This window comes from Lissotriton vulgaris, chromosome 5, assembly GCF_964263255.1.
Source record: "Lissotriton vulgaris chromosome 5, aLisVul1.2, whole genome shotgun sequence".
Lineage (NCBI taxonomy): Eukaryota > Metazoa > Chordata > Amphibia > Caudata > Salamandridae > Lissotriton > Lissotriton vulgaris.
The window spans coordinates 1,322,333,402-1,322,349,430 of NC_141693.1; the positions used below are offsets into that span (position 1 = coordinate 1,322,333,402).

Sequence of the window (16,029 nt, forward strand, 5' to 3'; positions counted from 1 at the left end):
AAACGCACAGAATAGAACAAACTTGGTCAGAAGGGATATCAATACTTCACCTGAAATTGCACTGTTGGATCTATGAAATCGGGCACTAGAGTTGGCATACAAAAAAGTAAAATGTCTCTGGGGATCACTAGAGCAAATGAAGACTGTCTTCAAAGTCCTGACAAAACGGGGCATTATGGGTGATGTAGTTCCTTATAGGCTGCTCAGGAGATTGTAAAGGAAAGTCCATTTGCTCTTTGAGGATACAGAAGCAGACAGATGGATCATCATTGCTCATGTTCATGCCAGACATGCAGGAATAATGAGCAGAAACTGCTCTACACTCAAACTTTGATGTATATGTTTGGCATAGCTGATTCATTGGCTTCCAAGTCACTCACAAACTCTAATTCAACCAACAGACCTCACCCGAGGAGCCACTTTTTAGGCCTGGAATTAGAAAAGACCTTTTAATTTTACTAAAATTATATGCATAAAATACTTAGAGGCTTTCACCTAGCACTCTTTATCCATTGGTCTGTTAATGTAGCATTCACATCTTTCTTAGGCCCACTACAACATACATTATAGGGCAGAGTGTTGGCCCACTTCAGCCATTCACTAACTTCACAGTGAGTGACGGCATTCTGCTCTTTTTTTATTTACTTATATTGTTTTATATAGCTCGAACAAGATCCCGAAGGATATCAGAGCGCTTTACAATAGGCCGAAAGAAAGAACAAGGGGGTAGTATTAACATCAATTGGGAAACAGCAGCAAAAAAAAAGGAAGATCTTTCATTAGAAACACAGAAATAGTTCTCTCCAGTGCCAGGGACTACTGTGGCAGCGTGTGGTTTTTGAGACCAAAACTTATTTTTGCTTTTAGGCAGTGTTCTTTTTTTTACATGGACGAGGGCCCAACAGCTTCCGCAACAGTAAAGTTCAGCAAGAACCATGACAAAAATGCATTGACAAAGACAAAAGCCAACGCCAGACCTATTGGCTTTGCCAGTGATTGTTATAAATGGAATTAAGATGCTTGCTCATTCTCTTTCCAAGTGTTGTGTGATTGAAAAGTTTCAGCACTCCATCCATCATCTTGTTGTGTTTGCTGTATTGTCTTTGCCACCATCCCTCAGACGTTTCGCGCATATCAGGAGAGTGACCTATTCTTCCCTAGGTGAACTGAATACAAAGGTGAAGGCACTTATAGACCATGATGTCATGTTGTCTAACTCCATATCGGCATCTACCATGAGACCTTATTTGAACTTTCCTTTCATTCGCTTCCTCCTCTTGTCTCACATCACCACCTTTATTCACAGTCCCTTCACTGGTTCCCTTTCTTTTCCTACTTTCTCAATCTCTTTTCAATTCTTTCTGTTCCACTCTTCATTCTCCTTACTTTTTCTCTCCCTAACATTTCCTTTCTTTTGCTTGCACACTTACCTCACATGACTACATTGCCTTCCCCATTGTCCCTCACTTCCTCTCCCACTCTTCATTACTTTCAAACCTTTGAGTTTGAAATACCCTGAAATTTACCATAAAAATGAATGGGTGTGACCTAGAATACTTGTAAATTGGATTATCTCACCCACCTGAAAAGTCTTTCCTTAGTAAATATGATGCATAAGGACCCAGTTCCCAAGGTAGACATGATCGGCAAGCTATGTCTCGTCTGGGGTAGTTTCAGCAGTTCTCATCTGTGTTTTCTTGTGTTGCTCTTACAAGGCATCAATGTTCTTTTCTACAGTGAGATTTTTGAAGCACCATGGTCTGAAGATGTCATTGCAGTGCTTCATTCGCTGTTGGAAAGAGGGGTAAGTGAAAGATATTCCCACAATCCATTATTAGCCAGAAGGAGAAATGAGATCACCTTTGACAGAAATTCCAGATGACCAGTTACAAATGTTTTTTTGGATTCCACAACAGTTTATCAATTTTATTTGTCATTAGATTATACAAGTCTTTGGAAATAAAATTTTAAAGGTTAAAAGAAAATACCAACTGAAAACCAATAGAGCATTAGTTTCAAGGTAACACGAATGTTTCCATATAACAGCAGCTGGATCTATCTTGTAGATCATGATATGGTCTTACCATAAAAGAGGAAGAGGCGTGTATGTGGCCAGTTGATACCATGCTTTTTACAGGTTCTCTCTGCTGTGACTACCCAAATGTAATGGTATACAGTTTATCAACTTTTGTATTTGAAGGGATTCAATCTATATATCAAGTAGTTCATGCCCACGATATGAAGTTGCTGAGCTATCTTCGAAAGAACATGTAATTCACTGGCGCACACCCTCAGGAGGAACATGTCAAACACAGGCTGCACCTTCTAGAGAAATGTCACATTTCTAATGTCACAAGCAATGGAGGAGTGTTTCATCCTCTGAAGCAGGATCGCAGGAGTAAGAACAGAGTGAGAGTGTTAATTTCTTTTCTTAAAGCACAGGGATGCATCTTAAGTTAGTAGTAAACTCAGGAGGAGAAACCACTCCATGAAACAGAAGTTCAGAAACGTATATGTCTGGAGGCTCAAGAAAAAAGACAGGTCCATTAATTTGAGGGAGACCAATCTTTGAGGGAAATGGGTAGCTTCTTGCTCCTAGAGTGATATTAAAACGCAAGAAACTTATCAATGTGAGATTTGTTCACAGGAGGCAACTTACGCAAACTGGCGTAAAAACTTTTCAATGTAGACTAATTCAATGATGGCTCTTTACTTTACTTTTGGGTATGCTTTGTAAGCTTCTGTCATATAGCAATCTTTTTTTCAGCACATTATTTTGTGGTGTTTCCAGAGTCAGTTCCTTTTTAGGTCTCGGCCTGATCCAGCGCATGCGCTGGTCAGGCCGAGACATTTAGCATTTAGTAGCTGGCTTTTGAAAGGGCTGCCAAAGGCCACCAGCGTGCGGTTACGCGCGCGTGAACGCGCCGCTATCTGTCTTTCCTCCGTTGTCACGGGTCATTAAAACGGGGTGCTCTCACTTTCGCCCTGGCTCTCCTTTTGTCTTCAGAAACGAAAAGGTGTTCACAACTGTTGTCTGCAAGGCCCTCAACTTGCTATCCCTTGGAAGCAAAGATTCCTCTCTCTTCCTATAACATTCTAACGCAGTTTACATACTCTACTTAGACTTTATTGAAAGAAACAACCAATGCAGGAGCCTTAATGCCCTTCACCTACTTATGTTCCAGTGAAACCGTGTGTACTCTCTTCTCTTCAGCACAATGCAGTAGCTCTGCCTGCTGTGTGTGCTTTGCATGAAAAGTTCTTAAATCTGCCCTGGACTCCTGTGAATTCTACTGGCCACGCATGTGCTGTAGTAAGAATCTTGATTTGATGCCACCTTCTAGTGGACTCATTGGATAACACACAATTTTTGATGCTGAATTGTTCTCTTAATCCTTCTCAACTTTAAGGCCACATGAGATAAGGGTCATTATGCATCCAAAGACTGTCTTTCTAGCTTTTCATGTTTTTTTTTATTTTTCCTTTTTTTAATCAAATATTGTGTGACATCCAGTTAATAAATGTTACCTTTTTATTAAAAGTTGATTAAGACTGCTTGTTTATTTATATTTTACCAAAATAGCTGTAATTCGATATGCTCCTCACACAGCTTATTTTCGGGAATGCTACCAAGCATGGAGACAGAGGGTACCCTGGGGAAAAGATGTGTTTATGTGATGGAATGCCCCTTGATAAGGTTGGGTTTGTAGATAACATTCCCTACTTTCGTTTACCTTAAATGGAGAGTCTGCTGATTTAACAAAGTGCAACGATTAAGTTAAAGAATGTGTTTTGATGTGTTTGTTATTTGAGTGCATTGTCATGCATAGAAACCAGTTTCCTGGTGAGCAGGAACTTACACTCAGCTCCTCATTTTCGAGACCTAATACTGGGTAAAATAAGTAATTTATGGGGATTTTGTAAACCCTTGTGTTTATGGAAAATAATTCTCATGCATGACATCATTCTTTTGTAACGTGTGTGGCAATGAATGCTGTCTGATTCACAATAGCAGATACTTACGTGTTTTATAATTGTATTTCCCTTCTATGCCTATTTAGTGATTTGTAAAGGTAGTTGATAGATATGAGCAATAGACTAATAGGCATTCACTGTATTTTCATCTACACATTCCTTGGATTTGAAACATTGTTTTACGGTGGGTGATGCAGGAACTATAATCTGAAATGGTTCTGCTTGTATTGCCATTGATGCTTCTGCAATAGGAGGATCTTTGTCCCTAATGGTCTCTGGTCTTCTTTTGATATTATCTCCCATCATTCTGTTTATTTTGCAATATTGGGGCTAGAGAAGGAGGATCTATTGCCCTCACAGTTACCTGAACTCCTGGCCCTAGATCACTGAGCAGGGTAGGGGGAACTTTTTGTCTATCGGTCCCTTAACCCTCTCTCCGGCCTGCAGATTGGCTTCGACATCACGGCCTACTGTTAGTTGCATGTTTTGTAGACTGGGTTTTCAGAATGTGTGGCTAAATCTAAGGTGACTTTCCTGTTAGCTGCATCTTTTGCTGTCTGGTTTTTCGAGAAGGGGGGCTCTATCCAGGGCTTTAAGTGGGATGAACCACTAGGGTTGGGGGTCTTTCAAAGAGACCTGACCAATGTAATTAAGGACGTGTACAGTGTAATTAAAGTGACCAAGATTCAAGAGCTGCAGCACAAGGACAAGCCCAAAGCTGCTGCAGCCAAGTTGTCTAGGCTTGGAGAGTGGAACCCGAGGGAGGTGGGGGCCAGGCATGATGGGGGCTGTAGCGGCTTTGCCAGCACCTTGTTCGAAAACCCTCAACTCCCCTCGCAGCTCCTTTTTCCATAAACTCAGACAAGGGCATCAAGGTATTATAATTATGGAAATCATTTTGAACACTCTGGGGGATATGTACATGGAAGTGGAGGAGAGAGGCTTTAGCCTTCCTGGCTTCACGCCTCTCTCCTCTGGCATTAGCCTTCCTGGCTTAACGCCTCTCTCCTCCACTTCTGAAACGCAAGGCTGCACCATATTTAGAAGAATGTGGTGCAGCCTTGCGTTTCCCCCTGCGATGGCGCTAAGTTTAGCCACTTAACGCCAACGCAGGCACCCTTGCACCAGAGTGCATGGTTATCTGCATGCAGGGGAGTATTGTTTATGTGTAGGAAGGTGTCCCTTCCTCCACATTAACAATCCTAGAAATGCTATTCTGTCACTTCCATGTGTGCTGCTTTATGCAGCATACATGGAAGTGACAACATGGTATTTATTTTTAAAGTTTGTTTATGTGCAGGAAGGGACACCTTCCTATACATAAACAAACCATGGCATTTTGCGTTTTCCATGTATAATAGCAACACGCATTGGCATAGCCAATAGGTCTCGCTTTTGGGACCTTATAAGTGTTTAGCCGTGCAAGAGTTGATGTAGTTGCACCAAGGACATTGTGCTGCCTAACTAAATACTTATAAGGTCCCAAAGGCGAGACCTATTGGCTTTGTCAATGCTTGTTCTAATTCCCATGTTTTCACAGTCAGTCTTTTACTGCTTTCCAGGGTGTTAAACAATTACCATTTGTCCTTCCTTCAACCTCTGCAGTCATTCCCCGGAGCATCACAGTAAAAGCTGTGTGCCGCAGGAGCCCCTATCTCTACACCTGGGTGTCTCATGGATTGGTTACTCTTTATCGCTCTCTTTTCAGGTGGAGCTGCCATCTGGTACATTTGATCTGTTGATCCAGAATTTGAGCCAGTGGTCACCAAAGTTTATCAGTTCCATGAAATTTGCCAAACTGATGCTGAACTTGTTGACTAAATACCAGAATCATGTGAGTACTGTCTTTTAGGCAGTGGAAACCCACAGGAGGCAGACAACTCAATGTGCAAGTTGTTACCTAATATCGTGAATGACAGACTGTTCTGAGAGAATGTAGTGCCAGCTGTTCTTGGACAGTGGCATGTTTTGTGTTTGTGGCACGGTAGTGGCTATGATGGGTGTAACATGGCAGTGGCTGTTCAGATTGTGACACAGTGGGAACTAATATGGCAATGGCTGTTGAACAGCAGTAATAGCTCTTGTGATTATGTAGTCCCAGCATGTAGGTGTTTGTAGTGTTGGTGTTTTTCTATGTACAATCAACATAATCTGTTTTGTTTGTAGAATGGTAGATGTTGTGTTGGTTCCGGGATATTCGTTACTATTTTGCCTGGGCATAGCAGAAGAGGCTTTAACACAATGGCCCAGACCTGCCAGTGGCCTCAGGCAGTAACTTTGATTCAAACTATATTGTCTTGACAAACCTTGTTGTGTTTCTTACAGATCCTGGTGTCTCACCATAAGCCACTGTCCAGTGCTCTGGCCTTAAATGAAACATTCCTGAAAAAATCTCTCCAAGCTGCTCTGAAGCGGTTGCTTGCTTCCTGAAATTATGTCTTTTGCCTGAACCTTCCTACATCTCCCTAGACTTTACTTGTTTATACACTGACCGAAGACAAAACATCAAGGCTCAATGTTGCAGAGTGGACTTCCTAGCAGATTTCAGGTGCTGCCACGGATTAGGAAACCACACTCAAGACACCGTTGGGGCAATTTATCTTTTGTGCCAAATATATTGTTTGCCTCCTCAGAATTCTAACTGGCATTCTTTCCAAGCCTATCCATCTGACTAGTGCTGCTTGTTCCAAAGTAAGATCTTTGTTACCCTACTGTGAGAAATTAGGCAATCCGGCAAACGTGCAATAAGCAAATCGAAATCCAGGCAGTAGGGCTAAGTGCTTGTATCCTACAGAACTGGTGAAGAAGTGTGGAGCGGATTACTCTGGTGAATGCAATATTACTCCTGGAAAATTGGTAGTGCGTTGAGAAATAAACATCTATTGCAAGCCTTGTGGGAAAACTGTATTTGTTTACATTGCATTAGTCAGTAACCACCTTTTTATCCCTATTTTCAACCAAAGACATAATGGCACTTGATAAACTGAGAGGACAGTCACCGTGCCAGTATACATAACTCTTGGAACACCAAAGTAGACTCTTCTTTTTTTTAAATGCTGGCCCTTACATGCTCTGTTTGTGGTCAATCCCATATCTTTGCAAATTAATTTGCCCCAGGGCTAATGTTCGCCTCTCAAACCTCAAGGACTCGTCAACCGGAAGCACTGCAACGACTCTTGGTTTCTCCTTGGATGGTGACATTTTAAAAGCCAAACATATTGGCTGGCAGTTGTGCTGGAGCTTAGGTCTCTTAGAGTGATAGCAGCCAAGTCACGCTTGGATCCCCAGGATGGAATACATCAAAGTGTGCTCAAATCCAATTGCCACAACCTTATGGATCTGAAGAAAAAAAATATGCGTTGTCCATACACCAACACTCTTTTCCTGACTATGAGACAGATCTGCAGGCCATTGCATTTTGGTAAATTTCTTTGATGTTGGAATTAAACACAGATCAGAAAAATCCCTTTCCTGTGTCCTGGGTTTTATTGATTGGAATAGAGCAAGACAGTGATGAATGAGCTTCTATCTGAGACAATGCTCAGCCGCAAAGTCTTGCAGTAGATTAATTAGATGTGAAGGGTTAGGGATAGGCATTCCTGCAAATTTGACAGAAGTGTATAAGATCTAAAGTGGATTAGTGGCCATTTTCTAGTTTAACCCAGAAAAGAAGGGGTAGCCACGAGAGATCATCTTAGTGCATAATGATTATAGGAAATCTGAAGCTGAGAAGGGACAGCAGGCATCCTAAAATGGTGTGGTTAGATTATATACAAAATGGAGGGTGTTTCGTTCTGTGGGAGCAGTCAGTGTCTATGGAGAGTTAACATCAATGTGAGTTAATACTAGTACTTAAGATGTCTCATAAAAATTCCTGAAGTCTTGATCCAAGTATAAAACGGTGTCCTCTGGATTAAGGCGAACCCAGAGGAATACCACAACAGTATTCTACTGGAGATGAATTGGCATGTTTTAACTCTTGAGGTTCTTTAAGGAAGAAACAAAATGAACCCATCAAATGAGGCATCTGAAAAACCTACAATATTTGGGAGTCAGTGGGGAAGTAAGGCATGGCCCCCCCTATTCAAAACTGGGACCGGTTCAGGCGAACCACAAGCATATACCACTAAGCTCAAATTGTCAAACAGACGAAGATGACCTTTTAAGCAATATTGCCTCAGTTTCATGTTTAGGTCAACATTCTAACTGCTTACGGTTTGAGATGATATAAAAAGTCCAGTTGATCTTAAGCTGAAAATGGCTACCTTTTCCAAAATCTTAATGATACTTGAGATATCACTTTTTGGACAATAATCTTATTGGGGCAAGCTTGATGTTTTAAAAAAGAGGGGGAACTGTTACATGTTTGAACAAGAACGATACCACTACCTCCTCTCAAATATGTTATTAATACAGACAGTAGTGATGGTAGCAAAGAAAGAAGGAAAACTGTGCAAAAACCATAGTAGAGTTGTGTTCTCCAAATCGGTCTTTCAGGCTACCTGACAGAGGGCCACCTATTTCCTCTCTGATATGATGGATAGTACAGTTAGGATAGTAAACATGATTGCTGGGGGTACAGCAGAGAGGTATTCTGAGGCTTCTGTAAGCAAGCATTTGCAATGCAACGGTCTCGCCTTTGCAAAAGTTAAAGCTATTTGCATTGTAAATGACAACATTTTTATGTATGTGTTGGTTTTGAAAACAGATAAATAAATGGCATTCTTATTTACAATGGCAATAGCTTAATCTTTTGCAAATGTGCGACCTATTGCATTGCCCATCCTAAACCCTCATCGACATAACGGCCTAGGAAGTGTTCAAATCGAGAGGACCTGCTTAAATACTTCACAAGTCTGCATCTATGACAGACTAGCCCCTTCCTTTGCTCGCTGCATTGCAGTTTATGCAGCAGCTGTGTGCAGGGTGGTAGTGCCTTCATATGCATGTCTCGTTTGTTATGTGTGCATGTATGGATGCGGGTAATTTAGAGGAAGTTCCCAAAGAGACATACTTCAATCCTAACAGTGCACATATCCCGCCCGCCATGTGGCACGTGAATTGGTGAACAAATCCACGCCCGAGACCAGGGCGATTATTTCTCTCGCCAGACATTTTGGGAAGGGGGTGGAGGTATAGTAGGCCCTGGCAATTTTGGAAAGCCCGGGTCCGCTGATGGCACGTCTGTCTCTAAGGAAGGGAAGGGACGGATCGGGGCTACTGTGTCCTGTTCAGGCCCTGCAAACACCTCCAACGAAAACGAGCTATTGGCATTGTAAATGATCATATTTTTAACTTATGTTTTTTTGCTTGCAGTGCAGAAACGTAACAGGTAAAGCAACTGACTTTGCAATTGAATTGAAATACTAACTGAGAGCATGCCTTTGCTTTGCAGTTTAGATCTTTTTAAAGCAGTGTTTTTTAGCTTATAAACATTGAGTTTCCTCTGGCAAAGCTTAAGTATTTGCATGGCAGTGAGATAAGCAGCCTCTGGGGATTAAAAGCTGTGTAAAACGAGACTGGTTTGATAATGACTGAGCTCCGGGGACAACAGCTATGGTGTATAAACACAACTTAATAATAGTTTGTAAATTTAATGAAAGCGTATAGGAAACATTTTTTAAAACCAGGCAGCAGGCAGCATAGACAGATTGATGCCATGATTATATGTGCTCTATGTAAAGCATCACGACTGGGGGTCTAGCTGAAATACAACAAGAGTTAGAGCTATTGGCGCTGGCCTGAATGGCAATATTTTATAGTGTTGGATGTGCTAGGCTGAGTACTGCGTTAATACTGGGAACACCACACAGGAGTTGACGGGGTGAGCGGTGTGAGGCAGCACACAGCACTGCCGGGATGCGCACTTTATGGCATGGCAGCCTAGGGCTGCATGGAAGTTAATATGTCCTGCACTTACTGATAGTTGTGGAAGGCAGTTGCAGGCTAGCTTCAGTTTCTATGTACTGGGCACAGAGCAGAAGCAGATAGAGCCCCAGGCTGCAGCTTCATTGCACAGGATGCTGGTGGTGGGGACATTACCATCTGAATCTTAACAATGTATTAACGGCAACAATTAAAGAGTGGATCGAAGTCCGCAACCACAGCCCCTCTGAAGTGATAGCTGCAGGGGAAGCAACCAACAACAGGGGCGGAGTTGCATGGCGCTGCGGAGAAATAGAGCTGAGAGTTTCAAAGCGCAGCTCTCCGCTCTAGCCCTTAAATGTAAAATAAAAGCAGTGTTGTTGATAAATAAATAAAGGTGCATGTTCATGCTGTGTCGGGAGGTGGAAGAGGTGTTCTTTTGAGGAAATCCCACAAGCAAAACACCAAGCTGATGAGCACAAAGTAAAAGCGGCGCTGTTATTTAATAAATAAAGAGGTAAGGGCATGCTGTGTCAGAGGTGGGATGGGTCTGGAAGCGGCACTGTTACTAAATAAATCAAGGAGCACAGGCATGCTTTGTCGGAGGTGTGAGAGGTCTGCTTTTGAGTAAAGGCAAGAAATAATTATGAAGCACGTGGGCGCAGCTAAAAAGAAATAAAGACCCGTGCCCATGCTGTGTTGGAGGCGGGAGGGGTCTGAATGCGGAGCGGTTATTAAATAAATAAAGGGGTGCAGCCATGCTGTGTCAGGGGTGGGAGGGGTCTGCTTTGGAGAAAATCCCACAAATAACACTCTAAGCAGATGAGCCCAAAGTGAAAGCAGCACGGTTATTAAATAAATAAAGGTGCCCAGCCATGCTTTGTCAGAGATCCAATGGATCTGTTTTGGAGGCAAGCTAATAACATTTTTCAAAGCACACGGGCACCGTTATTAAATAAATAATGGCGCACGGCCATGCTGTGTTGGGAGGTGGGAGGAGACGAAATGCGGCAATGTTATTAAATAAATAAAGGTGTCGGGAGGTGGGCGAGGTCTGCTTTGTAGGAAATTCCACAAAAAACACTCTAAGCAGATGCGTCTTAAGTGAAACCGGTGCTGTCACGGCCATGGTGAGGTGGGAGGGGTCTGCTTCGGAGGAAAGGCAACAAAGAGGGGTTGGAACAAAGAGCAATAAAACAAGAGGGATCGGGCACAAGAGTTGAAGTTACACTAACAAAAACATTTCGGGAACGGCGTGGGACAGGTTAACACCCGCAGTGCCCTACCTGTGACGGAACGCCAGAGCCAAGCGGAAAAGAAAGTGAATTACCTGCTGCACCATCCTGCTCGGTCTCTCCTCCATAAATTTAGCAGATGCTCTAGTCCCCGGCCCCGAAGCATCTGCCCAAAGCAGGCATCAATTGTAGATGCGGGGGTGTGCGCAGGGAGCACCCGAGAGCCGGTGGGACGAGAAGGTGGAGGGCCGCTGTCCCACGAGCTCCCAGTATCTGCTTGCGTCTGTGCCTGCCGCCTGCCAGGCTCCAAGCCGAGGTCTCAGCCGGTGAGAGCGGAGCGTACGTGAGAGCAGGCAGCAAGTAGCCCGGTGAGCGGGGCTGACTTTTACAGCCCTTGGGGGCATTAACATGTGTTTAGAGAGCGTAGGTGACTCCAAGGATCGGGGCAAGACGCCATGAGTGTGCACATGGGCTGTTCAGGCACCCTCGCTCGCTCGCGAAAGTGAAAGCATGGGGGGCGCGAGAAGAGACTCGCGCGTTCACAGCGCGTGTCTCCTAAAGCGCGCGGTCACAGCCATTGTTTCCTATGTGTTTGGCAAGCTTGTGCACCTCTCCTGTCCCACTTTGCTAAGCACCCGGCGACTATAAGTCTCGCTTACTCAACCAGCGCATGCGCTGCATCGGTAGGCGAGACCTAAACAAGCTGCATCAATATGGAAAGAAGTTTAATGAGGCACCATGTTACAAAGAGTTAAACATTTAGCAGTGGTCTTAATGTGGCCCCTTTTATCTATAAAAGAATGTATTTAAACATATACATGTAAAACAGGAATATGAAATATCTTGAGTTCTTAGGCTGTTAATTTAGTCAGTACATTGAGCCCTATAGATCAATAACATCTTCCCAAAGTTAAATGGTTCTAGATGCGCCTGAGCTTAAGCAAAATCTATGATATTTCTATTTGACAAATTTGCAATTTCAAGCATCAACATGTAGTTTTCTGAAAGACTTACGGCTTGTCAAAAGAATTTTTTTTTGTCATCGTAAGACATTGCTTTAGCCAAAGTTGTTTGCTTTTTCCTAGAAGCGTGCATTTTATTGTGCCACTGAGACACTACTGGCCATGGAAGAAAAATATGACTAAAATCTGCTTGGGGAGTTTAGCAACACATATTTTTCTCAGTTATGGAGTTCAGTAAAGTTGCTGTACAATTTTTTATTTAACCAAAACGATTAGGATATTACCACGTGAAGTAGTGTGGCTCACTGGTCAGAGGCAGCAGACCCGAGAGCAGAGGACAGCCCGGGACCAGGGTTCGATTCCCGGCGCGGGAGGTTTCTGGACCAGGGTCAGCGGACTCGATAATTCTCTTGCCTCGGTGCCCACTCTGATCAGCGATCACACTCAGCAACTCTGGGCATTAGCTTGCCTCATCTTCACTAACGGCCCCACCAGACCGCCGGGGATGCCTGGTCTTACCCTGGAGATACCCATTAAGGGACCATCTCTCAGGGAAGCCAGGAAGGGTTTCGCAGCGGTCGAAGCGCCTTGGGACCCTCCGGGTAAGTAGTGCGCTATATAAGTGCTATTTACTTATAAGGATGATAAATATCTGCAGTCATTGTCCTGAAAATATTGTCTGAGATTCATAAAGTTGCAAAGTTCTTCTTGCGGACAACTTTATTGTCTATGGACAGGGACAGTAGTTGTTTTACTGTGATTATGTGAGAGCCTATCCACGATTTCCAATAAAAAGAGTTTGTTTTTATAGGAATGTGTGGATTATCCTAATTAGGAAACACTAGTAATTTCCTAAGATTATATCCAAAAATGTATGGCTAATTTGAAAGCACTTTTGTATCAAATCATACTGACAACACTTAATGTCTGTTTTTTGTATCTGTTTGTAAAAAGAAAATTATTGAGAGCTCTATAATAACCTGTTTTTAATAAAGGCCAATGTTTGTGATTCTTTGGTATTCAGTTTAAAACAATGTGTCATGTGAAAACAAAATGTACTTTTGTTAGTCAAGAAAATCAAAATCCGTTTTTTTACAAAAATATTTCTACCCAAAGAAGATGCACTCTTTTTTGCCTCCAGATTAAATTAGTTGTTAGATTTTCGATGTTAACTTACAAAACATTTACCTGATGCACAAATACCTTGAAATCGCTAGAGAAATACATGGTAAAACATTAATTAATTGTGTTGTTTTTATGTAAAGACATAAATTAAGCTTGTGCCAATGTTTCAAATTTAATTTGATGAATGTTATTAACTCTACATGGTTTAATTTGTACAGTGGACTGCAACTCCTAGGGTATACACACACCTAGATACATTACATGCTTGCTTCCCATTGTATTTACCAGCCTTTACATTTAAAACATTTTTTTTACCACTTTGGAAATTGGCATCCGAGACAATTTTGGCCAGTTTATTTTCAGGCGAATATGTTTACCAAGTTCAATAATTCTGGTATAGATGTCTGTGGGGGAACGTATCATGACCAACTTATCATTTACAATCCATACTTTTTTTTCTTTGTTTTAACCAATTTTAACACCTGAGATGACATTACTTATCCTATTGATAGGGGTGCTAACAACAGGTTAAATAGAGGGGAGAGAAGGCAGTCTGGCAGGGTTCCTTTGTGATAACCCTGGATATAACCTTTTTTGGTTTTAAGGGGCCTTTTTCCCCTCATTCACTCTTTTGATTCCACTAATAAAAATGTTTCCGAAGTTCATTCTCTCAGTGTGTCAAACAAATATGACCAGACAACATTAGAAAATTCCTTCTCCGCATCTAAACTCATTAGAATGAGAAAAGTGAAATTCAACTTGGGGTAGCGAATTATCTGGCACATGCATCATACATGTCATTTGCGATTCCTTATTAGCGAAACATAAGGATTCGCTAATAAGGAATCCCAAAAGATTATGCATGTAGGAATCGCTAAAAAAGTAGCGATTGCTGAAAATTCCTTAATTGCGAGTGGCAAATTGCGAGTCGCAATTAAGGAATGACTTCCCATTCATTCCTAGGGGCCTAAGGCCCCTAGGAATGAATGGGAAATTGCACGCACAATTTGCGAGTACTAGTAGGTACTCACAAATTACTCATGCAATTTCAAGGATGCACGGGTGTCAAAATGACACCCTGTTGTACCCCTGAAATTGTGATGTGCACCCTAAGGGGGGGGGGGGGGTGACCTAAAACTTTAAAAAATCATTATAGTGCATTTTTCATAGTTTTTGCAAATTACAGACAAGTTTGATTTGTCTGTAATATGCGGTCCCAAATAGCGAAATCGCTATTTGAAAGTGCTTCTAGCATTGCATTTAAGGAATCGCAAATTCCTTAAATGCAATCGCAGTTTAGGAATTCGCAAATAATTGCGGATTCTTAAATTGCGCATGGGAAACAATTTAATGCATCTCCAAAAGCTGATTTTTGCGAATCGCACCATTTGCAATTGCAAAAACCTTTGATGCATGTGCCCCTATGTGTCTTACATCTGATTCCTTATTATTTTGGTTGTTGTTGGTGGGGGAGGTGGCACAGTCACTAAATGATTGAGACAATGCTGCTGTTGGGTTGAGAGGCACAGATGTGAACAGGGTTGTATTGACAGAATAGAATACCTGTTTCGTAAAATTTGAGTGGAATAATTTCAGTGTTAATATTTTGTTAACACATTCTTTTCATGTTATGGCTGATTTTGAAATGCTCACCATACACAAGCCAGTCGGTAGACATACACTTCTATCTCCATTTCTTTTCTGATTGTCCCTTTGTTTAAATCATTTCAATCCAGGTGAATCCAACTGCTGTCAAAGGCATTGAACTCTACTGGCTGTTTTGAAAGCTAGACTACCAAGAGTTTGCCAACATAGCCATACATTGCAATGAAAAGCATATTATCTGGACAGGAAAAAGATCACTGTGTATTCAGAGTTTTTATTGGGAATTTTAACACATGCTGGGTTGATCTTTTCTTTATTAGTAGGTAAGCCTAAAAAAGTAGTGGAAGAAAAGAGCATGATTTTCAGTCCACACATTTCATCTGAGATTGATAAATATTATTTGCAAAGACGTATTTTTGATACACTGATCAGCTGCTCTAGAATGTTATCCTCCCAATAATCTAGGATTGTCATTTTCTAATTGAGAACCTTGAAAGGCAGGGGCTTTGGACGCTTATTCTCTCAATAATCTGGGATTGTCATTTTCCAATTGAGGACCTTGAAAGGCACTCAAGGATAGAATTGGCAAAGTTGGCATCATACCCAGAAGGAAGCAGATGAAAGTGCAAGCAGTGAATGTTTGAGGGGACATATGAGATTCTCAGCCCTTGTTATGAGTTGTACTTGCTTGTGAATTTTCAGATTTAGTTGATTTTAAAAGATAACAGCTGCACCATCCACTCAAAGGGATGACGGTGTGGTGAAGGTTGTTACCTGGTATTTGAGTGTTACCAGTGCTCTCCAATGGCTTGGGAACATTAGAAATGAGCTTGAATATCTGATAAAGAAGTGGGGGCTCCAAATGGTGGATCTGGCAGAGGGCCAGCAATAGGAGAGGGTTTCCAATGTGAAGGGATGGATGGTAATGCAATGGGATTACTCAAGGTGGTCAGGGTAAGACAATCTGCTTGAAAATGGTACTCTATAGTTTGTCAATGCTTGTAGGAAGGTTTAAAAATGAGTAATTAAATCATTATGGATTCTTTGAACATCACTGAAGCATGGCACTGGTTGTACAAGCACAAGAAGGGTATGAGGAAATACAAACTAGAATCAAGACAACAGAAAACAAGTCACCATAGATGCTCTATAGTATAGGGCAATTGTGGAAAATTAGGGCATTCAGAAGACTGGTAGCTCAAAACACAAATAATTTAAAAGTAAGTCCAATTCTTTTATGCCCAGTGCATGTTTAGGTCTCC

At 41.9% G+C, this 16,029-nt stretch overlaps 1 protein-coding gene across 2 annotated transcripts in view; it reads left to right on the forward strand.

The window, feature by feature from the left end:
• The window catches only part of FANCE (FA complementation group E), a 300,305-nt gene extending 293,442 nt beyond the window's left edge, over nucleotides 1-6,863 (forward strand). For both annotated transcript variants that reach the window (XM_086923242.1, XM_086923243.1), the window contains exons 10-12: nucleotides 1,738-1,804; nucleotides 5,684-5,809; nucleotides 6,301-6,863. In XM_086923242.1, the coding sequence (XP_086779368.1) occupies nucleotides 1,738-1,804; nucleotides 5,684-5,809; nucleotides 6,301-6,405 (298 nt within the window). In that variant the 3' untranslated portion in view covers nucleotides 6,406-6,863. The remainder of the gene's footprint in view (nucleotides 1-1,737; nucleotides 1,805-5,683; nucleotides 5,810-6,300) is intronic.
• The last annotated feature ends 9,166 nt before the right edge of the window (nucleotides 6,864-16,029 follow it).